The sequence below is a fragment of the Liolophura sinensis genome, chromosome 1 (genome assembly GCF_032854445.1).
Source record: "Liolophura sinensis isolate JHLJ2023 chromosome 1, CUHK_Ljap_v2, whole genome shotgun sequence".
NCBI classification, from domain to species: Eukaryota; Metazoa; Mollusca; class Polyplacophora; order Chitonida; family Chitonidae; genus Liolophura; species Liolophura sinensis.
The window spans coordinates 34,853,607-34,879,782 of NC_088295.1; the positions used below are offsets into that span (position 1 = coordinate 34,853,607).

Consider the following 26,176-nt stretch of genomic DNA (forward strand, 5'->3'; position numbering starts at 1 on the left):
GATACCAAGAATAGGTAAAGGAGACCAAGGCAATGTCATGTTACACCAAGAATGGGAGAAAGAGACCAAGGCAATGTTATGTTACATCGAGAATAGGCGAAGGAGACCTAGGCAATGTTATATTACACATAGAAGACCAAGAGACCAAGCCAAGAATAAGTCACACCATTAATATACAAAGGAGAGCAAATGAATGTCATGTTACATGAAGAATAGACAAAGGAGATCAAGACAATGTTATGTTACACCAAGAACAGGCGAAGGCGATCAAGACAATGTTATGTTACACCAAGAATAGGCGAAGGAGACCAAAGCAATGTCATTTTACACCGAGAATAGGCGACAGTGACCAATCATGTCACACCAAGAAAAAGCGCAGGAGGCCAAGGCAATGTTATATTACACCTAGAATTGACAGAGAATAAGTCATACCATTAATAGACAAATGAGAGCAAATCAATGTCATGTTACATCAAGAATAGGCGGAGGAGACAATTTTATGGTGCACGAAGACATAGCGGTGGAGACAATGCCATCTGCAGTGGAACTCCTAATTCCATTTCCGACATTAAACATTGCATCCTGAATATAGGTCATCAAACTATTTATCTCAAAGCCAGTGGAGTGCATTTGGAGGCTCTGAGAACATACCAGGTGGACCGCAGCCCGTGGACAATCCCCTCCCTGCCGTTATCATATAAATCAGCCCAAGGTTTGTGAAGACAGCAAACCCAGCGCTAAGGACAATGAAGAGCCAAGGTGGTTCTTTAGCCCTGTTGACCCTTTGCGGGGCCCTGGGTGTAGCGGTTGGGCAGAGGGTGGAGTGTCAGAGACCCGCCAATGCCTCAGACACCATCTACAACTTCAGCTTAAGAGATGTACACAAACAGAAGACGATATCACTAGACCAGTACCGAGGGGATATCGTCTTGGTGGTCAACGTGGCCACCTTCTGAGGGTTAACCCCCCATTATTATGGGATGAATGCACTACAAACGGAATTCGGTCACGACGGATTCCACGTCCTTGGTTTTCCTTGTAACCAGTTCAACAAGGTAAGAAACGCCTAGGCAGACGCTCCCGTTTCAAGATTGAATGTTTCTTTTTTATTAGCCATAAAAAGAGCGGCATTCCTTTCTTCGTATTTTATATTCGTACTTTGTATACTTTCTTGGTTCTTTAGTAGTTTGTGTTATACGTCATTTTGGGAATGACCTTCCGACCTGGAACGTCCATCTTGGTTGACAGCTGGTGTACGGCGCATAGAATCATATTCTTATAGTTTTAAGAGGGTGAAAATATTAAATAAATATCTTGGTTCTTTTTTTCCTCTTATTGGCAATTATACAAAACCCACCAAATATACAATGTGACAAGTACATATCATAACATACGTGCTCGCCCACATTGTACCAAATATATTCTTAATATGCAAATTATTTTGTGAAAACATCTGCAAATAAACTTCAACTTTCTATTTAAAAAAATTAAATCTTTATTTGATTTTTAGCAAGAACCTGGGGCCAATGGGACAGAGATCCTGAACGGAGTGAAGTACGTAAGACCTGGTGGAGGGTTCGTCCCCAATTTCCAGCTTTTTGAGAAGATCGATGTCAACGGGGAGCACGAAAATCCGCTCTATACGTACCTCAAGGTCAGTCTGTGGCTACAATCAATCAGTCAATCAGTCAGCTCAATCATTGCACCATGAGTAACAATGTCATAGCAGTCAGAGCTTGAAACATCTTGGGTAAATCGGGCGTCATGATAAGTTTACATTCTGTGTAGAATCTGATGTCGTGATGTCCTTAAATCCTGTGTAGTTTCTGACATCATGGTGTCCTTACATCCTGTATAGTTTCTGACATCATGATGTCCTTATATCCTGTGTAGTTTCTGACATCATGGTGCCCTTATATCCTGTGTGGTTTCTGACATCATGGTGCCCTTATATCCTGTGTAGTTTCTGACATCATGGTGCCCTTATATCCTGTGTAGTTTCTGACATCATGGTGCCCTTATATCCTGTATAGTTTCTGACATCATGGTGCCCTTATATCCTGTATAGTTTCTGACATCATGGTGCCCTTATATCCTGTGTAGTTTCTGACATCATGGTGCTCTTATATCCTGTGTAGTTTCTGACATCATGGTGCCCTTATATCCTGTATAGTTTCTGACATCATGGTGCCCTTATATCCTGTGTGGTTTCTGACATCGTGGTGCCCTTATATCCTGTGTAGTTTCTGACATCATGGTGCCCTTATATCCTGTGTAGTTTCTGACATCATGGTGTCCTTATATCCTGTGTAGTTTCTGACATCACGATGTCCTTATATCCTGTGTAGTTTCTGACATCATGGTGCCCTTAGAGCCCGTGGGTTTTTAACACAACATATCTCTATCCCTCCAAATTCAAGGATTTGATTTGCGCGTGAGATTTAAGCATGATATTCATAGAAGAACATTCGATTGACATGGAAATTCTCCTTTTCCCTGTCCTTTAATCTCAAAGTAAGTAAAACAAACAATTACTTACGGGTATAACAACAACTTTTTATTTATTGTCAGGTTGATAACATCAGCATCAAAACATCATATGTTCTAAAGAAATTGTTATCCATTGCCTTTTCCACTTAGGTTTTACGTATGCCTCCTTAACTCCTGTAACTCCTTAATGACAATTAAAAATTAAGTGTAAAAAATTAATCTCCAAAATTGTTTTCGAAGCCGTTATTCTTCTCTTTGTATTTTTTTTTGTCTCAATGTGTGACCTATCTCGCACAGGACTACCGAGGACTCCCGAGGATTGTAATAATACAATCTAGTAACCTTCAGTGACGTCCGTAGTGTGTAAGATGTCAGTCTCACAATAAACAGTTATATAATACTGGCTTGCTGCGACTATTGGAGGTGGTTTGTCAGGTGCCAGACGAAGGTCGGTTTCTCCGGTTTCCTCCACTCATAATCCTGACCGTCGTCATATAAGAGAACACATATATCAAATAAACAAATAAGATCAATTTGCTGATGTTAATATATTCTCTCCCCAGGCGCACTGTGGCCCTACACACAAAGTGTTCCGCTCCGACATGATCTGGTACTATCCGATCGCGGTCAGTGACATTTGGTGGAATTGGGAGATGTTCTTGGTAAACCACGAGGGAATTCCAGTCCATCGCTTCAACCCAGTCACCGATCCTCATGACCTCAGGCCTTTCATAACTGACCTCTTAATCAAAAGGGAGGCGGCCAAGCCAATTGGCAAGTAACCGGTGTACATGAAAACGTATAAATATCATTACCGATGAAGTTTAGCTTACTTCACGGGATTTTGTGGCAGTGTTCTCTATTTCGTTAAGACAGTGTTAATGACGGCCATCCCGTGAACAGCTTCTAGTGCTGTGGGCGTGGCTTGATTCCTGGAAGGGACCGTGCCGGGGTTTAGTGCATTCACCCCTCATCTGTACTGACCAACCCCACTGACTGTAACAACTGAGGATGCTGTATTCAAATTCCCTTGAAATAATGTGAAAACTCCATCAGGTGAAATAAAACGGTTTTTCAACCCCAAAAATGTTTTTTTCCCCCAAATTATATGAAACCCTTTGCTTTAACTCCAAGACGAGGATTTGTTCTCAAATAAAGTAACTTCAGTAAGTCTGAGTGATGTCCAGAAGGCGTACCTGATATATACACCTGTATGAAGAGACAAGTGCTGGTATACCCATGCACTGACTGAGTGTTTACAAAAACACAGGTGGTTAACATGTTTAAGTGCACTAACGTGTAGCGGTGTGTAGAAACGGTCTGGTGCAGTGCTAGAACAGCGACAACATAGGTTCGTATCCAAACCCCCAAATTATGTTGATTGATTGTTTGTGTATCGTTGACAGTCGGTTATCTACAAAGGCACAAAGGCTACTGCCAGCATGAGAGTTAATGACTGTTTTATATCATCTGGAGATGTTCTTATCTTTACTTGTACACACAGTAAACATAGATCATTTAATTCGCCTGGTTACACAGGCTTGCATGTGCCCGACATATGAAGAAGGAAGTGCGCTAAATAATAGTTAAATCAATCACTTAAATAGGTCCGTTAAAACAAAAGTGTACGTGGTATGTTTCAAGCATAAATATAAAAATTATGGAGGACCCGAATCAGCAAAATGAGAACTGAAATAAGCAGCATTTCGAAGGGCACATTCGGAAACAACAGCTCACGGTTACCAAAGAAAAGTCCCTCAGGAACACATACAGGGTAAAGTGAGGATGCTGGCACAAGTTCATGGTAATGGTTGGAAAAAATCTGTTTACCCGCGAATCCAGATCAAAATCACCGTGGTAGTGCGCTGTTGGTATCAAATTCAATCCCAAGCACAGATATGTGCTCAATAAAGTTATGAGGGTTATGACTGCCATAATAAACAATGATAACCCCCGGGCTACGGGGAATTAAACATGCCTGTTTGCCATGCAGGTATCTTTAAATACAATAAGCCTCAATTCATACCTATGGGTATTTGTGGTTATCGATTATTGGTAGAAACTGACCCTACGATCATCGATTTAAAACACTCTCTGTCCGCAGAGGAGTAATACATGGCGTATATATGAATGTCCAATGTACTCATGTCAATCAACTTGTGATTTGAGGTGATACTAAAATGAAGTTCACGTGATCTGAGAGGGAATCAGGCTAAGGTAGTATGGGAGCTAGATCCCAACAGAAACTCCATCATATCATACTAACTCAGCTGCTTTCGTGATAAATATTCCGATGACTGTATTTCACCTCAAATTTGCTCAGTCAAAAATGGACTTTCAGATTCACATAAAGACTTTAAAACGACACTATTGAAGTTCTTCTGAAATTAATCAAAGGTCACAAAAATTTATCATGTGACAGAATCAAGCAAAATGTGTCACTTTACGCCTTAATTTTAGGTGAAATACAGTAACTAACTACGCTAATGGTACATAGCACAATGACCCATGAGCACGACTCGTTTTTCTTTACTATATCTTATCGCAAGCGCTTTGGCCATTTACACAACACAGTTTCCTCGCTACTGACCTTGTTGTCTCTCTACCTCCCCCTGTAGCGAAAGGTCCTCGTTCCGCTTCCAAATGTAACCGACACTTACGATCCCAAGTTGTGGCCTAGTCATCGCCCGTCTAAAATTCTGATCCTTGCATAAACTGAATGCATCATCATGCATCTCTACGAACCGTATTCTGATGTAAGCAACCTCTCTCGCCACCACAACGTATGGGGCCATTGTTTGGATCATTTCGCAATTACAAAATTTTCTCTCAAAATGTTTCATTCAATCCAGCCTAGATTCAACCTTTTGAACTGTTTACGACGAATTGGAAAGCCTTACTTTTCGTCCGTGACGGGTTTTCCATTAAATTTTGGCAAAACCGGTCTACCATAGTTTTCACTCTTATATAAGACGTTGGCAAATCCTCAGCTCAGAGATCCGCCAAGATGGGGACACCGTCAGTCCCCGTGGTACTGGGGTTCCTCTTCATGACAGCCAGTGCCAGAAGTTTCACTCCTGGTGGCCGGGTCAGCTGTAACCAGCCCAGTAACGTCTCCTGGTCAGTGTACGACTTCAACATGGAGGACATCCTACAGACGAAGATACAGAAGCTATCTGACTACAGAGGAGAAATTCTGCTCATTGCCAACACGGCGACTTACTGAGGTCTAACACCGCATTACATCGGACTGAATGCACTACAGTCCGAGTTTGGCCACCAGGGTTTCCGAGTTTTGGGTGTACCGTCTAATATCTTTAACCAGGTATATGTAATATAGTCACTTAATTGGATTATTACGAGTTTGGGGCGTACCGTCTATTTCTTTAACTAGGTGTATATAACGTTGTCACTTGGGATACTAGGGTTTTGGGCGTACCGTCTAGTATCTTTAATCAGGTATACATGTAACATAATCATTTGGGATATTACCAGACACTACTAGACACTACGAGCTTGGGACGTACCATCTAATATCTTTAACCAGGTATATAGAACAGTCACTTGGGATATTACGGGCTTAGGACGTACCATCTAATGTCTTTAATCAGGTATATATAATATTGTCACTTGGGATATTACGGCTTTGGGCGTACCCTCTAGTATTTTTAATCAGGTATACATATAACATAATCATTTGGGATATTACCAGCCTGGGACGTACAATCTAATATCTTTAACCAGGTGTATAAAATATTGTCACTTGGGATAATACAAGCCTGGCGCGTACCGTCTAATATCTTTAACCAGGTATATATAATATACATAAATATGAAATTCTGTGCCCGATGACACAAAACAATTACCACACCGGCATCATATATATCGTTAATATCTGCTGACATGGTAGTTACAATAAACAGCTTTGAGAAATTCCAACTGAAAGTCAGATACACTGCATTAATTGCCCACTTATCTCATATAAGGAAAACTATATTTCAGGTAATTTTTATCATCAGTTACTATGGTTATGGATAACAACAATAGTATCCAAGCGCCAAGCTATAAAATGTTAAATCCAGTTTTATACCGCATGAGACACCACAGTCTGTGTTACCACCTGTCTTCTGGATCGGACGTTTGTGGACGCATTTTAGGTCATATCGAAAGAAAATTTCTTCTTAATTCATTGTGCAACTGTGTAGACCTATAAATGTATATTCAGGAAGAGCCCGGATGGAACGGCACAGAGATCCTGCTCGGTGTGAAGTACGTCCGCCCTGGAGGAGGTTTTGTCCCGAACTTTCCCATGTTCGCGAAAGTAGACGTCAACGGACAGAACCAGCATCCTCTGTACGCATATCTGAAGGTAAATCTCTCCTTACTTTGCTCACAAAAGTAGATGTCAACTGGCAGTACCAGCATCCTCTGTACGAATATCTAAGCGGAAGTCCCTCTTTGCTGCGCTGGCAAGAGTAGACGTCAACTGGCAGTACCAGCATCCTCTGTACAAATATCTAAAGGTAAGTCTCTCCTTGCTATGCTTACAAGAGTGGACGTCAGTTGGCAGTACCAGCATCCTCTGTACGAATATCTAAAGGTAAGTCTCTCCTTATTGTGCTCGTAAGAGTAGTCATCAATTGGCAGTACCAGCATCCGCTGTACGAATATTTAAATGTAAGCCTGACTTTACTATAATCGCAAAAGTAGTCAACGGCGAGTACCAGCATCACTTTTATGAATATCTAAAGTTACATGTGTACGTCTACCTTTACAATATTCACAAAAGGAGACCTCAACGGGTTATATACGGATCCTCTGTACGAATATCTAACGGTAAGTCTGTCTTAATTATGTTCGCAAAAATAGACGTCACCTGAAAATACAGTATCACCTGCACGAGTACTTAAAGACACCCTAATTAGGTCTAGTGGACGTCAACAATGGAATACCAGCATCCCTTGTATTGCGAACATTTAAAGGTAGGTCTAACTTTACTACATCTATGTTCGTAAGAGTGAACGTCAACGGGGGAATACCAATATCTCTTGCACGAGTGTTTAAAGATGTAGTGTACGTCTAACTTTACTGCATCTATGTTCATAAGGATAAAGGGTACATTTGTCTGAATTCACTGTGTTTATATCAGTAAAGCTCTATGAGTAACCCCTTGTAGCAGCAATCCTGTATGAAATCTTGCGCTTTTGCAGTAGATCTTTACGGGAACGACCTGTATACAATTATTTACCGGGGGAATGCCATAGTTAAACAGTGTAGAAGTTTTCGGGATATATGATCAACAAGTGACAAGGGTGACTTAAACATCATTCCCTCCAGGAATCTGCAGGTTCACCCGGAAGCAATTTCACAATAGGTGAGTTTCGAGTTCGATCTTGAAAAGTCACATGATACAGTATTACTTTTAATACCTTCAGTGACAAAGGGTTCGATCTCAAACCTCACCTGTTGTACCTAACAAAGGCTGTACAAACTAAACTTTCCAATCATTTTCCAACCTTCAGGATCCTCGAGGTTCAAATTGATTTTATAATTGTGAACTATTAACAAGTAACAAAGGCGCATAAATTTAATTGTCGTTGCAAGAACCTACAAGATTCTCCAAGTTCGAATTCATAATTGTATATGCTTATATCATGAAATCAGGGACGCACCAACGCTATGGAAATTCGGGATCATCCAGGTGTAATTTGATAACTGTATCCGCTTACCCCGGACCGTACAAACGTCCTGAACCATAATTCTTTAACGTATGGCTTGACAAAGGTTTCTTAGCATGGGGCTGGTATCACATTATTGTTTTGTTGCATGGCCGCCAATGCAAACATTTTATGTAAAGCCTATACAACATCCATTATCGCTATTTGGGATTTACATTTGCTGGATAGTAAGTCACTCTGTCGGTCCATTTATCCGATAACACTGTTTATTAAATCATTTTCTAAATGACAATCATCAGTCCTCTTGTATTTGTAGGCGTATCTAACTTTTCTATTTCAACTGCGACTAATATAGCAATTATATTAGATCCAGATTCCAATTTATAAAGATTACATATTTATCGCTGCAGCTCTTTTGTCCACCGACGTCTGACTACTTCCGTCCAGGGCTGTATTACTCTCCAATCATGGTGAACGACGTCCGCTGGAACTGGGAGAAGTTTCTGGTAAACCATCATGGCCGTGTCGTCTATCGCTACCATCACCCCATGGAGCCAGTCAAGTACATACGGGATGACATCATAGCTCTTCTGGCTCAGAGAGACAACGAGCTCGGCACCACGGCCAAACCAACCGCAGATGGTGGCGCTGTAGTCGTGGGATAGAAACGAATCAAACCACCTTTTGTTCATCTTATAAATACTAGTAGATGAAATATCTAAACTGACTGAACTGACTGCGGTTATTCGTATATGTTGTCCCCTTATAGTATACATATTAAGTCGCAAAAGTCCCCGCAACACCTAATAGCAGACTGAATGACGGGAAAGTTATAAACAGCCAATGGCTGCAAGCTTTCGCTCGATGGATACTGTCACATCGAGGTTCTTGTGCATTCAGCCTCGATGTGGGCCGTGTCAGTCTGCTTGTTTGATTCTCTCCGATGTTTTCATCGATTGAATATTGCATATCAGAGTGGGGTTTGATAAAACAACTTAGTGTGTAATAAAGCTCATAATTTGTCAGAAAACATGTTTAGCGCCTACATGTTGTGTGCTTTTTCTGTGTTTGTGTTTGTTTTGGGCATAATAAATTTTTTTTTTTTTTGATTGGTGTTTGATTGGGGAAACCCACGACCATCCGCGGGTTGCTGACATAAAATATATTTGAGAAAATGACTTACATATACAACTGTCCTTAATGTCCCAAATAATCAATATTTAATGAATTGTTATTCATTACAGCAACCCGACAAAAATACGAACAAACAAAACAATCTTGCAAAATTTTACAAAGTTAGCATAACAAGCGATGTTATCTCGTTTCTCGTTCAATACTTGCAAGAAAATGACGTATTTATGTGTATATACTGGACTGCACACATCAGTCTAGCATATATGTACACGTTTGAATTAATTTAAATGTGTTGACAGGTCAATAAGCCATACTGAACAATAAATGTCCATTTGAAAAACAAACTTTGAAGATGTGCCTGCCATTACATCGGAAATCGAAACGAATAGTTGAAGATGAACGCAGTCGGAGCTGGTCGAATAATAGGGGGCAATAAGGGCTATTCTGTGCATGTATGCAGTGTTTGCATAGTCTCAGCCGGAAGGCCTGTTACCCGACCGTGTAACAACCAGGCAGTTCACCCCTGCAGGCGGAATATAATAGACGTGGCTAGGGAAATTATAGGCAATCAATGTTCGAGGGAAATACCACGGGTTGTTTAATCTATCTATGTATACATATCAGAGCAACCTGTTGCTGTTACAGAGCAGCTGACAGTATAAAAGTTAATACACGAGACGTTATTAAACCGAGATTGTGACAATACTGTGCAGTGTGAAGGCTACGTAGTAAGCGGAGAACAGGGAAGACAGGGATGGTGGGGAGCACGGACAGCACCCCTCTCATGACTGTCCTTCTGACTCTGGTTGTGACCGGTGTGACAGGGGCAGGGATGTTCTCATCGTGCCCCCATACCCCCGGGATGAAGTCTGTCTACGAGCACTCGGTGCTCAGCCTAGATGAAGCCCGTAACATCAGTCTATCGGAGTATAGCGGTCGAGTATTACTGCTCGTCAACGTGGCGACATTCTGAGGTAATTAAAGAAAACATATGTATCTGTGTAACATTCAGTCCTCACCGAAAGTCCTCTTCGGTGAACACATCGGCAAATTACATGAACTGTCCTTTGCCTGTTTGAAAACACTGGTTGAGTCATTTCAAAGTTTCCACAAATTAGTTTAAAAAACGCTCGGTCAAACTGTGTGAAAACCAGGAGGAATTCGAATTATATGTACGAATGCGGCTTGCCAGGTCACCATGCATCTTTGATTGAGCAACCAATCACAAATTTTGACCGCTTGAGCATCATTTATTATTTTTTTTTTTATTCATTAAGTGTTGTTGAACGTCATAAGCAGTGAATTTTCACTTTTACCATGGAGGTCATGTTTAGGCAGCAATATAGCAGTCAAGTCATAGTTTTTCAATTTTCTTTTTCATATAATCATATTTCATGTTTTCAATCAAACCAAACAACTCGTGACGTCACCTAAGCCCAGTTTCACGAACCTCTCCTAACGATAGGAGCTCGCAACTACGATTAGGACGTAATGCTGAGGGTTCCTTGTGAAACTGGACCACAGGCCTCACACAATGTCGTTCGCTCCAGTGGCGCAAATGGCATTTCGTGACCGAAATAAACCCATTACAAAAAGTCCATTTATTGCAAAGCCATACACACGTACTCTGGTTGTTTAAACTGTTCTCGTCAATTCATACGAGAGGTAGAGACTTGCACCATATTCTCCGCTGAATATGCCTGGAGTCTTGTTGAAATGGCGTCAGAATTAATAACACAAAGTGGAGGAACATACAGCCTATTTACATTTATCTTACAGAGAACCATTGTAGTCCCACAATGCCTTATTGAAACAAATTCTTCTTATTTTAACAAGAGTTGCAGTTTCACTCACTGATGAAAAAAATATTTCAAAGAGGCTGCAGTAGCATGTCCATATCATGAGAATTAAGTCAATAATTGTAATATATTTAAATAGGAGTGCTAACTAACCAGAATGCCATGTAGTCATTCGAAGAAGTACAAGGATTTCCGACCTAATAGTAAAAGTCAAACGATATTTATATTCAGAGGTACGTCATTGAACTTCCGTACTTATTTGGCATATATATTTTGGTGAATGAAAATATTCCAATCATATGTTCAGTTTTATTTTTTTAGGTTGGCATTAAAGTCCATTTGTGGATTCGATGATCCACAAACTTTTTTTTCGCCCATATCTAATATCGGAAGAGCTTGTTATGTATAATACATACACTACACCAGTAAACTTTACAAGAATTTCTGCCAATTATATGGTGAATTCAATAACGGTCGAAGTTGGTTTCGCATCACTTGTAATCACTTGTATGTAATCGGTCACTGCATGCAGTGTGCTGGACTGAATAGTGATAGTCACTCCAGACGACTGTAGGCTTATACATAATTGATACAGATACATTCGCTATAATTATACATACTTTATACATCCACACGTCTGTTGATTGGTCTTTGCAGGCTTCACCCCTCAGTATTATCAACTGAATGCACTCACTGACACTCACCCAGACGATGACTTCGCCATCGTGGCTTTCCCTTGTAACCAGTTCGCACATCAGGAACCCGGCGAGAACCGGACAGAAATCCTGAATGGTCTCAGATATGTAAGACCCGGGAAAGGTTTCATACCCGGCTTTGATATCATGATGAAGATCGAAGTCAACGGCCCAAAGGAAGATCCATTCTACACTTATATAAAGGTTTGTGACTGATTCACATATTTAGAGATACACGTAGGCCTACAATGCTTTATGATAAATCTAACTCAACTTGACTTTACTCATCTTTATCTTTAAGTATCGCCAGCATGCATATGATTCAAATAGGCTTATACCGTTTTACCTCTTTCATTCATTCCATCGCAGCAATAGGCAGAGAATTTATTATAAATAAAGCGCACTATACAGGCTAGTTCCTTAAAGATAGACCTTCCAAAACTGAAGTAACCATCAACAGAAAGGCCACTATTCCTAAAATAACATTTACCATGTTTTATTCTCTTTCACAAAATGATTCAGTAAAGTATAGGACTCTTATAGTAGGTTTCAACACAACGGCGATTGACCATTCTTCACTGTAAACATTTAGGGTAGCTATTTTGCATATATATTAGAACCTCATAACATACAGTACTTGAATAAAGTATACAAGAATTTCATTCATATGTGAACATAGGTGAACAGTAAAAAAAGAAGAATTTAATTGTGAACTATATATTAAAACAATTATTCCCATTCGCCAACGAGAAACAATGAATAACAATGAAAATATAGATCACAGAATGAATCCCCCAATTAGATAACCCTATATTCTCTTCACTGTTTACAGACTTCCTGTCCCTCTCCGACCGCCACAACCTATGACAGGGGAGAATCTTTCTGGACGCCCATCAAGGTCAATGACATCTCGTGGAACTTCGAGAAGATTCTCGTGGACAGAACGGGACGGCCTCGCTTTAGATTTCTGCCGGATGTTGAACCAAATGACATCCAAGACATGATTAACGTCCTGCTGGCACAACCCAGCCCTGCCAGAGAAGCAGAACTTCTATCTAACGCATTAAAAACCCTTGACAGCGTACTCAAAGACAGAACAGCTTCCAAACATGGCGCATCGGAACCATAGCCAACGAAAGATACCCACAAAGCAGTTGAATATATCTATGGAAGATATCTGCGAATTTAGGAACATATGTCACACATTCGATCAATAGTCATGCCTGTTGAGATTTCTTCACTGCCTGGACAGCATGAAGTCAATAAACTCAAATTGTAGGCCTATATATACATGTACCAGAGCAGAAAACAAAATGTTGAACACTGTTACATAATAGTGCATGGTATCATAATGACCCTTTCATTCCTGCGAGATATGAAGATGTGATAAACTCCACCACTTGGCCAAAAATGACGAATCCTTTAAAACCATGGAGAAAATGGATTAAGGATTTTGACGATCCCGACTTCTGATTGGCTCCGTGCATTCAGCCAATCACTGGTTGGAGAAGATCCACGTTGTGGTGGAGTTTATTCATGGCAGATATCACATGAAGGTCAAGGGTCATTTTGGCACCAGTGCACCCCAAGTCACACATATACTGTCAAGTAAAGACGCCTGAGTCACATGATTTATGTTATCACATGTACATTCGTGTCACTTAATTTTGTCCTCAACTGGAAATTGAATTTCAAGCTATGAATGTGAAATAAAGTGAGTGACTGTGAAGTTTACGATAGCATCACTCCATGTCTCGTGAAAAAGTTGTGCGAAATGCCCAAGTGATGTAACAAGTATTATGAAGTAAAAATCATCCAAGAAATTCTTTTCTTAGCTGACGAACTCAGCTATGTTGTGTTTGACTTTTTCGATAAAAACAACCCATGTCGGGCTTAAGCACAACAAAAAACCCCCCAAAGACTTTATATTAAGCAGTTTACTGAGCGCAATAAGTTAAGTGAAACCGGGCCCAGTAAGTTTTACAACAGCTAAAGAATTAGTAGACCATCTGACGGAAAACAATATGTACAAGTAAATAAATGTTGAAGTAAGATGTGGATTACTCGGTTCAATGCCGTGTCTGTTTCACCCTTCACTTCGGATTGTCATCTGTATTTATATTATATATAGAAGCCTATTGAGGAGAGTATGTGTTTTCCAGACCATGATCTTACCATGGCTAAGATATGACAATATCTGCTGAAACTGTCGTTCTATTTTTATATCTTTAGTTATTCATTTGATTGGAGTTTTGCGTCGTACTCAACAATATTTCACTTATACAACGGCGACCAGTATTAGGGTGGAAGGAGACCGGGCAGAGCCCGGGGAAGCCCATGACCATCTGCAGGTTGCTAGAAGACCTTCCCACGTGCGATTGTAGAGGAAGCCAACATGTGTAGGCTGTCGTTCTTTCAAATAGGTAATATGTGCCGCCATTCGGTGGTCATGAGTTGATCCCTGATCTTTAATGATTGAACTCCTCGGGTAAAACACCAACACCATTTGCGTATCGTACCTAAATCAGCAAACTTCTTGCAAAGTCATTTAAACATCATACTTTCAACAGCAAACTTTTTACACACCATTATGAGCATAATACCTGTAATATGACAACAATTTAAGCATCATACTTTTAATGGCACTCTTGTTGTAAAGCGCTTTCCGCCATAATGCCGGTCGCTGTCGCACACGTGAAATATTCTTGAGTATATGCACGGCATAAAATGCCAATCAAACAAACAACTCTGTAAAGGAAGATAAGCACCAAGCTTTGAACATTATGCTTATCTCAAAGCAATGATATCACCACGCATGTAGAACTACGTTCATATGTCATTTAAATTACAGTACAATACGACCCTGACATATTGAAAGCTGTCTCTATCACGTGTCCCTGAGTTAACTTAACGATCTCACACTGACAGTTATACAACTGCATGTTGAATTATCTAATTCAAACAACGTATTTGGACATATGTGTCAGTTGGAAATCAATATATAAACAAAGGTGTGTTTGAACCTATTATCTGGAGTCAGCTGATGTCTTTGTAGACAACCACATCTGTTCACATGAAGATGCCATGTATACTTCATGTTACTCTCGATCTCACTAATTCTTTTAAAAAGCTGGGTTGAACCTGGTAATCCTGGTGGATAACAGCTGGCCTCCGCTAAATGGTTCTAACAATCACGAAGGTCGCTATTTCGATAAAAACTTTAATTTTTATTTAATATTCTGCAATAATCAATTTAATTTTGAAATATTTGTTTTAACGTATCAGTGAGCTGTCAAATCTTCTCAATTTCAACTAAAACAGTCCAAAAATAAGCGTTTAAATCACGCTGGAAATGTTTCAGTAACATCAAAACAGATTTTGTGAAAGGGCTAACAATACTAATGCTTTGCATTGCTTGAATGAGGAATTGTAGTGGACGACCAACAAGTTGTTCCACTTGAATGGTCAACGTACAAAAAGACCATCTATAACCTTAGATGGTGAAAGGCAGTGCAATGCTGGATGTCACCTGTACTCAAAAGCAACGGATGAGATAATCACATGTTACTCGAAGTCATTTGACTGCTTAGTATACCGATTCATTTGCAGGATTCTGAGAAATTCTTAGTCAGGTGTTTTGATGCTGTTGGGATGGTAACCTACGTGTAAATAGGATGATATCCACTGTAAACAGTTTCAGCACCAACAGTTATAATTTGTGATCATTATTTGCATCTAAAAATGGGAATTTTTCAGGCTAATTTTAGGGCCATACAAGATACTTGTTTATCTGTTTTATTGGAGTTAATACCCATACCTCCTATTATATTTCCTTTACATGTATTTATTTATTTGATTAGTGTTTTACTCCGTACTCAAGAATATTCCCCTTATACGGCAGCATTATGGTGGGAGGAAACCGGGCCGAGTCCGGTGACAGGCTCCTGTGTCTTTGCACCGCGGTGGAGTGCACACCACCTTCGGCCACGGAGGCCTCTCCTCTACATGTAGGCCTATATTACGGCTTTAAAGGATTTGAGTGGAGGAAAACTAACAATAAATAAATCCATGACCTCCATTAGTCACTTGACAAGGTAACCTTCTGACTTGTAGCACAAAGTATACAGATAGTGCATAGTGTGGGATTAGTGTGGTTCCCTGACCTATCAGGGAGAGGGAACCAGTCAAACTGAGGGATGGGATAAGAGGAACTGTCAGCTCGAGAGAAGTGACATTCAAAATATCACTTTTATCATTCCCAATCCCACAACATACAACATATGTTTTATTATACCGAAAAAACAGTGTATCTTAGTCAAGATAAAATGCATCTATCTCTACAAAATGTTAGGCATTATTGAAGTTACTATTGTAGGCCTACTAATGATGATCAGGAGGTTGGTGTATAAATACATATATGCTGGTTCACGATTTATTTATGATGATAATTTTTAGAACACTACGTGTTTGCATCAATAAATAATGTAATTAACCATATAGGCTCAAACAAGGCCTTATTTACAAACGGTATTTTTTACACTAACCAATTAATGATTTGCAAAAGTACATCTATCAAAAAAGTAAACAGGGCATGTGGAGGCAAAATACGAAAATATGAATATCCCGAAGGAATAATGTTAACACATTTTTTTTCAAATTTTATCACTGTTTCAAAAAACTGTTTTAAATTTGTGACAATGGCGAGTGCCAGCGGAAGCCCTGATTATAGGAGAATTATAAGCGAGCTCCCGATATACAGACTCGGCGGTCAGCAGACAATACTCGGGACAAACTAAGATTTTCAAGGAGTTTCCAGGAGTATTTGTCTTTTTAAGGACTTACGAGTACTTGAAAATGAAATTGTATCTTTTAAGGACTTTCAAGGACTGTGCGCACCCTGCTATATCATATAGATATGTATGCACTTATAATTTATAAACCTCAATCTTCTGTCTATTGGGGGTGGGGGGGGGGGGGGGGGGGGGGCGCAATGACCCAGGAGCCTCTCACCAATGCGGTCACTGTAAGTTGAAGTCCAGCTCATACTGGCTTTGTCTTCCAGTTGTGAGTTTTCCAGCCCAATTTCCTATCACCAGAATGCTGGCCGCCGACGTGTACCTGAAATACTCTTCAGTAGGGCGTAAAAACACCAATCAAATAAGGAATAAAATTCTATATATAGAAATAATACTTGTTTTCATAAATCTGTTATACCTGAAAAGATTAAAATGCAGAAATACAAAGAAGGTAGCATTTCCATAGCACACATCTTTTAAGATTAATTTATGCATACATTTATTTTAGCTGAAAAGAGGGTATGTAGGCCTAATTACCCCACTAATCTTCATAATTCAGTATATAAGCCGTTTGAGTACGTTTCCGTCTTCGTAATCCATCCAATCCTATTTTTATATTAACCACCGGTCGCGAGACCAGACGTCGGAAAAAATAACAAAGTGAGATAACTGCCATGGAATCAACGGGCGTGATCGTTTGATATTTCCTCGTGAACGTGGGACAATACTTTGTGAGAGTGACGCTGCATTCCTTGAGCGCGTAATCGTTGTACATCATGTTTTGCGAAATATCATGTGACCGTCCATCGACCAATGGAAACGGAGAATCACCCTATAAGGCATAACAACATAGGATGTAGGCATTAGGAAGAAATATAAACAGAAGACCTATGTACTTCTCCATCATTCTAACAAAGATTTTTCCATTTATTAACAGGTTTTCTAAAAACAATCACATTTATCCAACACAAGTGAACAAGCCAAAGTAAAAAATATCTGCAGATCTCAGATGAATTCGGGGGAAATCTCCAAACTGACAAAGTTATATTCTAGACACTTCACAAAATTTACATGTAGATTTGTGAAAAAAAGTATCTACTTAATTATAAAATGGAAAAAAAAATACAATCCTGTAGAAGATTATTTTACACAGATGTATGCCCACATACAGATTCTGTGGTATGAGTGTGGCTAATGAGAGAAAACAGAACAATTAGACAACCGTGTGTGGTGAAGTTTAAATGATCCTACCACGAACACCGGATATCCAACATACTTATACTGAGGCAGGCAGCATTAAACCATTTACCCAGGGAAGATAACGGATGGTTTGGACCACATACAATGGTCAGCCTAAACCCGGAAAAGTCTTATCAAGGTAACATTGTTTACAGTCATATATTATGGCAGTTAAATCAACCAGGGTACAGACCTGTTTATTACACAAACTGCTAGTATCATATTACCACTGACCATGACCTTTCTACAAGATTCTTCTTCATAATATATTACTTTCTCAATGAATGCGGCTACTGAGATTACTTTGTACAAACACATGAAACTTAAACAAAACACACGCAAGGGATGAACCTTTGTAGTTTTAATAATGCCAGTGATAAAACTAGAATGGTATGATAAAAATGATGTACAGTAGGATGTATATAGTTTACATGGGCAGGAACCCAACCCAAAACATATATAATCAATGGATAATACAGAGGAAACGAAGGTGTGGGTCCCTGACCAGAATGTACAATAGAAAACAGGGACAGAATGGTTACAGAACAAAAGCACCAATCCATTAACAGAATACTGGATAAGGCTGGGAGATAACTGAAAGCATCTTCACATATCTAACAGATAAAATAATTAAGAATTCACTTGTTATTGATTAATTTCCAAATATACACATGGATTAACGGGATTAAAGAAATCATCAAACACCTCTCGTATTTCACTAACTTAGCATGTTTTAACCGGCCTTAGGGAAATTTTTAATTACCTGTGGCCAACATAATCATCTAAATCTGCCTGGATATCATCTGGATTGTGCGAATATTTGTGATTGCCAATGCCTGACAGGACCGGATCGTACCGCTATATATAACAACTGCTTGGAGCTAAATCTAGCAAACATGGACCACATATATACATATACGTATGTGTATAGAATCATAACAAGACATATCACAGTTTGCACAGAATAACAAGGTACCAGTCACAGCTTCCACAAAATAACAACGTACCAATGACAGAAGTTCCCAAGATACCTGGATTGAAGAGGTTTACACAAATCCATCAGATTGTTAGAACATGAAGGACATTTCTCACTTACTGTTACCGCTGATGTATGGATGTGAATAAATGATCTTGGCATGACAACATTAGGAACACTTCTATCAAGTCATAAAATATTCATAACACAAAGTTGTTACTAGAAATTTCTCATCTCTAAGATGAGTAACAACCAGCTCTCAAACTTTTGGCTGACTTCATAGCAAATATGCATCAATATACCAATAATTAACACAGGAATACACCTCTCCCATGTCCTTTACAAAAATATGCAAATCAGATATATTCTGTTATAATTAACAAACTTTCTATTTACAGGTAATTTTCAAGAAAACTACACAGTGTCTGTGTATTTGTTAAGTACAACTTTCCATAACTTTGCATTACATGAAAGGCAGCATTCATTTAGACAAAATTAAAATGAATGTATCTGTATATATACACAAACCATGTATTTACAACTCCATGGCATCCTGTACACATTGAACTCTCTTGCTTCAGTGAAATAAAATCTAGTTTAGTTGGGTTATCTCCCTCCCTGTATTTTAAATGTTTCACTTGTGAAAGCATCTATAGAAGCCCTCTAATTACCGATGGCCTACTTCACCGTAGCGATTGGCCGAAGTAAGTAATGATTAACTATAAAGAAAGAAAGAAAAAGAAGAAATTGTGTAAATACACACTTTTCTTCTCTCCCTTGTGGCATCAATGATGTATACATAGCAGGTGATGACAAGAATGGCACTATAAATGGTACTATCTTTACACTAGCTGAGACATGAAAAGCACTTTTAAAAATGAAGATGAAAAAAATGAAATGAATGATAGTACTCTGACTAAACAAAAATATTTCAAAAATGCTTCACAGTTATCATACAAAGAAAGATTCTGAAAAACCAATGACAGTACACATACATCTAATTTAACATTGTGATATCACACAGTTGGCTCTACTAAACCCTATGGCTCTGACTGAAAATGAAGTGCAGACTGTAAGAGTACATCTAATTTAACATTGTGATATCACACAGTTGGCTGTACTAAGCCCTATGGCTCTGACTGAAAATGAAGTGCAGACTGTAAGAGTACATCTAATTTAATATTGTGATATCACACAGTTGGCTGTACTAAGCCCTATGGCTCTGACTGAAGATGAAGTGCAGCCTGTAAGAAATCTTTTACTCGTCTACAGTCATCTACGTCAGCATTTACTATGCACGTTATCAGCGTGTACTTATCTCAATTAAAAACTAACTTTAAAGCCCAAACTTAAGCCAAACCTATATTTCAAGTTGACTACAGACCAAGTTATGACCTGGAACCAGAAGATTAAATATGAATACACATACATTGAACATGGATGCCAATATGAACTTGTCAATAAATATCACAAACAATACTTAACTTTCTTCATTTTCTGTCCATCAACGAAAAAGTCAAATGCAAAAAAGTAAAAATGTCTGTCTCTGAAATATCGTCTGAAAAATGTTATCATAGAGCAAATATTGTAGACAAAAGCAACTCGAGAAAAAACAAGAAAGAATCTATGAAAAATTTAAAATAAAATTATTATGTTTGAAATCATTGTGGAGAAATACAAACTCAAAATGCGTATTTGTCAACTAACAATACCCAGTTTGGTCTGGGGCAAACAAAAAAAGGTTCAACATAATTGTCAATTATCTTAACACAAGTTACAATTTCAGAATGACCGTCCAAACACTCTATCACTTCATGCTGCACACCATGATCATCTACATAGGCAGCGTATCAAAGTTCAGTCAGCACCCTGGAAGGTTTATTGATGACATTCCATGACCACAAGTGCTAGTTTGTTTCCAGAAGATGTAGCCTGTCAGCTGACAGCTACACTGCTGACAAGGGGGTATATTTGGACAGGAGTTCTCCACAAGATGTACATGTAGCCTGTCAGCTGACAGATGAGCTGCTGACGAGGAGGTGTACTTGGACAGGAGAGTATCCAGATGTAGCCTGTCAGCTAACAGCTACACTGCTGACAAGAGGGCATATTTGGACAGGAGTCTCCAGAAGATGTACATGTAGCCTGTCAGCTGACAGCTAAGCTGCTGACGAGGAGGTGTACTTGGACAGGAGAGTCTCCAGATGTAGCCTGTCAGCTGACAGCTACACTGCTGACAAGAGGGTATATTTGGACAGGAGTCTCCACAAGATGTACATGTAGCCTGTCAGCTGACAGCTAAGCTGCTAACGAGGGTGATATACTTGGACAGGAGCGCTTCCAGAAGACGTAGCCAGTCAATTGACAGCTAAACTGCTGACAAGAAGGTATAGTTGGACAGAGAGCTTCCATAAGACGTAGCCTGTCAGGTGACCGCTACACTGTAGACGAGGGGGGGGGGTATACTTGGACAAAGAGAGCTTCCATAAGATGCAGCCTGTCAGCTGACCGCAATACTGCTGATGATGGCGTGTACTTGGACAGGAGAGCTTCCAGAAGACGTAGCCTGTCAACTGACAGCTAAACTGCTGACAAGAAGGTATAGTTGGACAGAGAGCTTCCATAAGACGTAGCCTGTCAGGTGACCGCTACACTGTAGACGAGGGGGGTATACTTGGACAAAGAGAGCTTCCATAAGATGCAGCCTGTCAGCTGACCGCTACACTGCTGAGGATGGTGTGTACTTGGACAGGAGAGCTTCAAGAAGACGTAACCTTGCTTTGATTTGCTGCAAATACAGAAGACCAGTTTTAACTTTTAAACATTGGCCATTAAGTTCTATACAAAAGAAAGTACATATACATAACAGTCAAAATAGCGAAAACTTTTGTAAAAAGTTGTGTGGTCTCGCCTGATTGAAAAGGTGGGCAGAACATCTGTCACTACATCATACATGCATAAGTCAGTATTACAGATATTATTCTTAACCTGTTATTCAAATTCAACTGTAAACTTACTTTGTATTCAAAATATTCTTGAAAGAATGGTTCACGGTCTTCCTTCTGGGCTTTCCTGCAGCAAATTGTACATTAATAATTTAAAAATTGAAGTCAGTATTGCAGAAATAAGAAGTCGTGGCTAATGTAAGATTTTAAAAGATTACTGGATCCAAAAAGACCTTTTAGTAAAAATCTGAAATGCAGCAAACTGATTTTGCTTGTCTGTTTATGCTCATGTAAAAATATGTAAAAGAAAGTATAATGTGCAATAGGCTGCAAAATCGGATAAAACACAACAACAAAAAAACAAAACAAAAAACAACCATGCACATTGTCCAATGCCAAATAATTAATTTCAAAACCATCTCTATGCACCTTTTAATTCAGAATCTTTACTTTACCTGCCACTTTGGTGAAAAAAATCATCTTCAAATTCCTTCAGCACTTTTCTTAACCTCTTCTTATCCTGTCTTGCCTTCTGTAATTCATTCTGTAGTTCAACACTACATGGAAGGAAGGGAAAAATTCACCCAATAAGTATGAGATTACTGAGTGAAGACAGCAGAGAAGGCTTTGTAGAGGATAATATCTATCCTGTAATATGCCAGACTATCAGATTACATACACTAGCAGAAATTCTTCACAAATTTCCCTTTCTAATGACACACGCAAATAAAAGTAAATCAGAATAGAAAGTATGCTCTTTTCTACATAATTTATGTATTTGTAATTTACACGTACATCAGTCTACTCTAATGAGATCACTGAGTGATGTTTCCCATAGTACATGTTCATAGTTGTATTAACTTAGTAGGATTTTCCAAAATGTATTCTACGTCACACAAATTTGAATATTTCTGTCCATTCACAAAAAAAAAAAAAAAAAAATACAATCACAAAACCATAAATCTGAGAACGTTCAATGAAACTTAGTGTATTCTATTTCTGATTTCAAAACTTTAAACTTGAAGAATACATTGTTCTTCCCTTTCCATGTAACAATATAAGTTAAAACTTTCACAGAATCCTGTAATTTGCAGCAGGAACTTACGTGGACAGCTCATGAAGATTTGACTCTCCCATTATATTTTCCCCACTGTCAGACGTCTCCTCCAGAACTTTCCTTTTGACTTTAGGTGAATCTCGCCGCTCTATTGTTATTGGCCTGATGGTATCCCGTAGTAAGCCCATATCTCTGGTAACCATGAATTCTGAGGTTCCATACTCCTCACCAGTGTCCTCATCCTCGTCATCACCAGTTGGAATACGGACATCCTATCATCAGACACATACACATCAGTTATTTCCTATATTCAGTAAATCACACAGGAATATTCCTGAAGGCCTGCAACCATTGCTGGAATATGTAAATGATGTGATTGGTGCTGAAGACAGATTCATCAGCCTTATGGGAAACTGGATGGTGTCTTAATATGTAGAACAAAATGACTCCTTTTTTGTACCAATGTTTAAAGTGCTGAGGATAAATGAGGTAGTATATTCCAATTAATTTCTAAATTTCTGATATAATTTGCATAAAATGTCAAAACATAACAAACACGCAAAATCAGCCAGAATTCTCAACACGCACGTAGCCACTCTAGGAACTTTTGCAGGTGTCTGAGTGCGTATGATGAAATTCTAGCCATGGTAAAGGTGGTAAAAATTTTCACAGAGCAGGAATATTTACCCATTTGGGTCCTGTATGTCCTGTGCTGGGCTGGAGTTCAAACGGCAAGTCCTCAGGCACAGTCTGCAGTTCAGCTTCTCGGGGCTGGAGAACAAAACAAAATTTATTTATTTATTTGATTGGTGTTTTACGCTGTACTCAAGAATGTTTCAGTTATACGATGGCAGCCAGCATTATGGTGGGAGGAAACCGGGCAGAGCCCGGGGAAACCCACAACCATCCGCAGGTTGCTAGCAGACCCAAAAACAAAATAAATTCTCATCACCCTTAACTGATGTAGGAGAATCTGTGAAACATTAACTGTACTCCAAGTTTAAATAATGTGTATTGTTTTCTTTTTTTTGCTTTTTATTTCACTTCACTTAAAATCAGATTCATGAAAATGACCTCTGATGTTAACATCTGTAGGATAAGTAGAATATGGATTACTTACAGACATAGGTTTTGTCAGCATCCTCTTAATGGTTCTGTACCTGTCATACAGAGGGCGCATCAGGTCCTTTTCTTGTCTTGAAGCCTGACAGAAGAAAATGAGTTTGCATGTCATATGAACACCTTTTCATTGATAGTGTGATTGGAACTTACACTTGTACACTGTGAAGGCATTCACTTATAAAACTCGGATTGAAAACTTGCTGGCTGGGACTGAGCTTACACCAATTGTTTTTTGAAAAACGGACAAACACATTTCCAGCCACCTGACGTTTTGTGACATAAAACACCAGTTTAGCCTCCAAAAGCTTTTTTGGATATCAGATTCTAGTTACATGTACATGCTGTCACTTCACTTCCTAAAATGTAACTTACTGGTCGACCGTGGAGACTTTCAAAATTAAGTAAAGCCTTCTGTACAGCTAGTTTCTCTTCCTGGATCTGATCCCTGCTCATCAGCTGTAACAAAACAGGGGAGATAATTACAACATTGTGCACAAGAAGGGGAGTAAATCTGCTGCTGGTAAATTTTTGCCCCCAGCTATACATTACCTATAGTTGCATATCCTGAGAAAAGATAGGTGAACATGGTCATCAGCAGGAAAATAGTACAGCTGATGTTGATATCGTTATTTTTTTTCAGAAATACACAATGTACTTAGTCCTAACTTCTGAGAGAAGAAAAGTCATCAAATAACATATTCATCAACCCTTTAGGGTATATCTCTGCTTTATCTTTTTTGTCATGATTATAAGGTGTATTTTGATTAAGGAGAGGTTATCAGCTAATATGGTCCTGAATAAGACAACAATGATGGATCTCTCCTATTTGGCCATTTCTATGAAGGTGACACAATACTCACAGTGACATCTTCTGGCCGACTAGCATCCATGCGCTTCTCCTTGAGTCTCTTGAGGAGAGCCTCTAGTGTTTTCTCCATGGAGCTGGTGGAGCCACCAGAATCCTGACTTCCCTCGTCTGACTTTCCACTGCTGTGACGACTTCTGTTACCCACATCCTCTTTTAACTCTTTTAACAACAGAATTCAAACACTACAATTCAAACAAGCTGTCTTCTGATGAACATATATAAAAAAAGAAGGGTTTACTCCTGTAGTCAATGTATATAGTGTACCACGTGAAACTGAGTACAATAGGCTGACAATTCTTGGATGTTGGTAACATCAAAACTGACAAAAACATACTGGCCCCAATCTTCACAATGGCTCATATATCAGCTATCATAAAAATATTACAACAAAGTCTTGGAACCTCAAGATACACTTCTCTCAGCAGAACAAACTAGTATTATTTATCTTAAGGTTCATACACTTTAAAGATTTTCAAGGCTTTTCAATGCCTTTCCATGCCCAAAATTCATATTGTCCACGTTACTTGGAATATCTAATAAATAAACTTTCATATTTACACAGCAGTGCATTTCCACAGCAATTTTCCCCCCAACAGAATATCAGCTTACCTACACAGTAGCTGCAGTGTACCAATTTAAGACCGGTTGGTTCTGCAATCTTAAATTCATGACTTTTTCAGACCGAACTACAAACCAATCCTGAATTTCCAGACTTGGAAAAGATACTTTCAATTCCACGGTTTTCAAGGCTTGGTATATTGCAAACCAATACATGTCTCTTACCCCTATGAGCCACCAGAAAGATGGCTTAGCCAAAGACCACAAAAAAACAAAAATGATATAATTTGGTTGAATTTGGATGAAACAACAAAACGACTAGAAAATTGTTGAAATTGGACTTGTAATCTCTTGTCAAGGTGAAGTCACATACCAACTTTCTATAAAAAAACAAATCTTTTTTTCGATAAGTCCACAAAACAGCACAAAAACTTCCATAATTTTATGGAAATGAACAACACAGTCAGAGACTCACAACAGATAAGTACCTTGTGAATCAATACAATGGTCCTGATAAAAAGTCTGGAAAACTGACTCATGACAAAATGACACTTCAGGTGTAAAGGGGTCACTCCAGTGCCACAAGGGGACTAATAACAGCCCATGAGGACAGGCTTGGCACTGGTGACCAAAATACAGAGGGCTGTCCTATTTTACATCCTTAAGTGAAGCAGTTCAAATGCAGGGTTAACATAAAAAACGACAACATTAATACCATATAATACGATTCGTAATATGGAGGTATAAACACCCTAAGCATGAAAAGGTGCAGGCACTGGTATTCCTTACATACATGTAACACAATCTGTCAATTCTGAA

The 26,176-nt window shown here is 39.0% G+C and overlaps 3 protein-coding genes across 6 annotated transcripts in view; 2 read left to right on the plus strand and 1 right to left on the minus strand.

The window, feature by feature from the left end:
• The first annotated feature begins 743 nt into the window (after positions 1-743).
• Positions 744-9,202, plus strand: LOC135481724 (uncharacterized). Its single transcript, XM_064761393.1, has 6 exons — positions 744-1,055; positions 1,511-1,654; positions 3,054-3,264; positions 5,481-5,815; positions 6,716-6,859; positions 8,579-9,202. Exons 1-6 carry the CDS (start codon positions 747-749, stop codon positions 8,831-8,833), a joined length of 1,398 nt encoding a protein of 465 aa, XP_064617463.1. The 5' UTR covers positions 744-746; the 3' UTR covers positions 8,834-9,202.
• A 775-nt stretch (positions 9,203-9,977) lies between these two features.
• LOC135481732 (glutathione peroxidase-like) lies at positions 9,978-13,643 on the plus strand. Its single transcript, XM_064761404.1, has 3 exons — positions 9,978-10,270; positions 11,759-12,000; positions 12,629-13,643. The coding sequence occupies exons 1-3, from the start codon at positions 10,057-10,059 to the stop codon at positions 12,923-12,925; spliced, it is 753 nt and encodes a 250-aa protein (XP_064617474.1). The 5' UTR covers positions 9,978-10,056; the 3' UTR covers positions 12,926-13,643.
• Positions 13,644-21,363: 7,720 nt separating this feature from the next.
• The window catches only part of LOC135467354 (protein FAM13A-like), a 58,116-nt gene continuing 53,303 nt past the window's right edge, over positions 21,364-26,176 (minus strand). For all 4 annotated transcript variants that reach the window (XM_064745143.1, XM_064745151.1, XM_064745128.1 and 1 more), the window contains 8 exons: positions 24,792-24,958; positions 24,304-24,387; positions 23,930-24,013; positions 23,497-23,580; positions 22,858-23,081; positions 22,208-22,309; positions 21,825-21,879; positions 21,364-21,595 (listed from right to left, as the gene is read on the minus strand). In XM_064745143.1, coding sequence (XP_064601213.1) covers positions 21,527-21,595; positions 21,825-21,879; positions 22,208-22,309; positions 22,858-23,081; positions 23,497-23,580; positions 23,930-24,013; positions 24,304-24,387; positions 24,792-24,958 — 869 coding nt within the window. In that variant the 3' untranslated portion in view covers positions 21,364-21,526. The remainder of the gene's footprint in view (positions 21,596-21,824; positions 21,880-22,207; positions 22,310-22,857; positions 23,082-23,496; positions 23,581-23,929; positions 24,014-24,303; positions 24,388-24,791; positions 24,959-26,176) is intronic.

Bases quoted from the DNA above. Each gene is read 5' to 3' on its own strand.
- LOC135481732 (XM_064761404.1), top strand. From the start codon at position 10,057: ATGGTGGGGAGCACGGACAGCACCCCTCTCATGACTGTCCTTCTGACT. The intron at 10,271-11,758 runs TCTGAGGTAATT...TGGTCTTTGCAG, and splicing joins GCTCGTCAACGTGGCGACAT to GCTTCACCCCTCAGTATTAT. The intron at 12,001-12,628 runs GTTTGTGACTGA...CACTGTTTACAG, and splicing joins CATTCTACACTTATATAAAG to ACTTCCTGTCCCTCTCCGAC.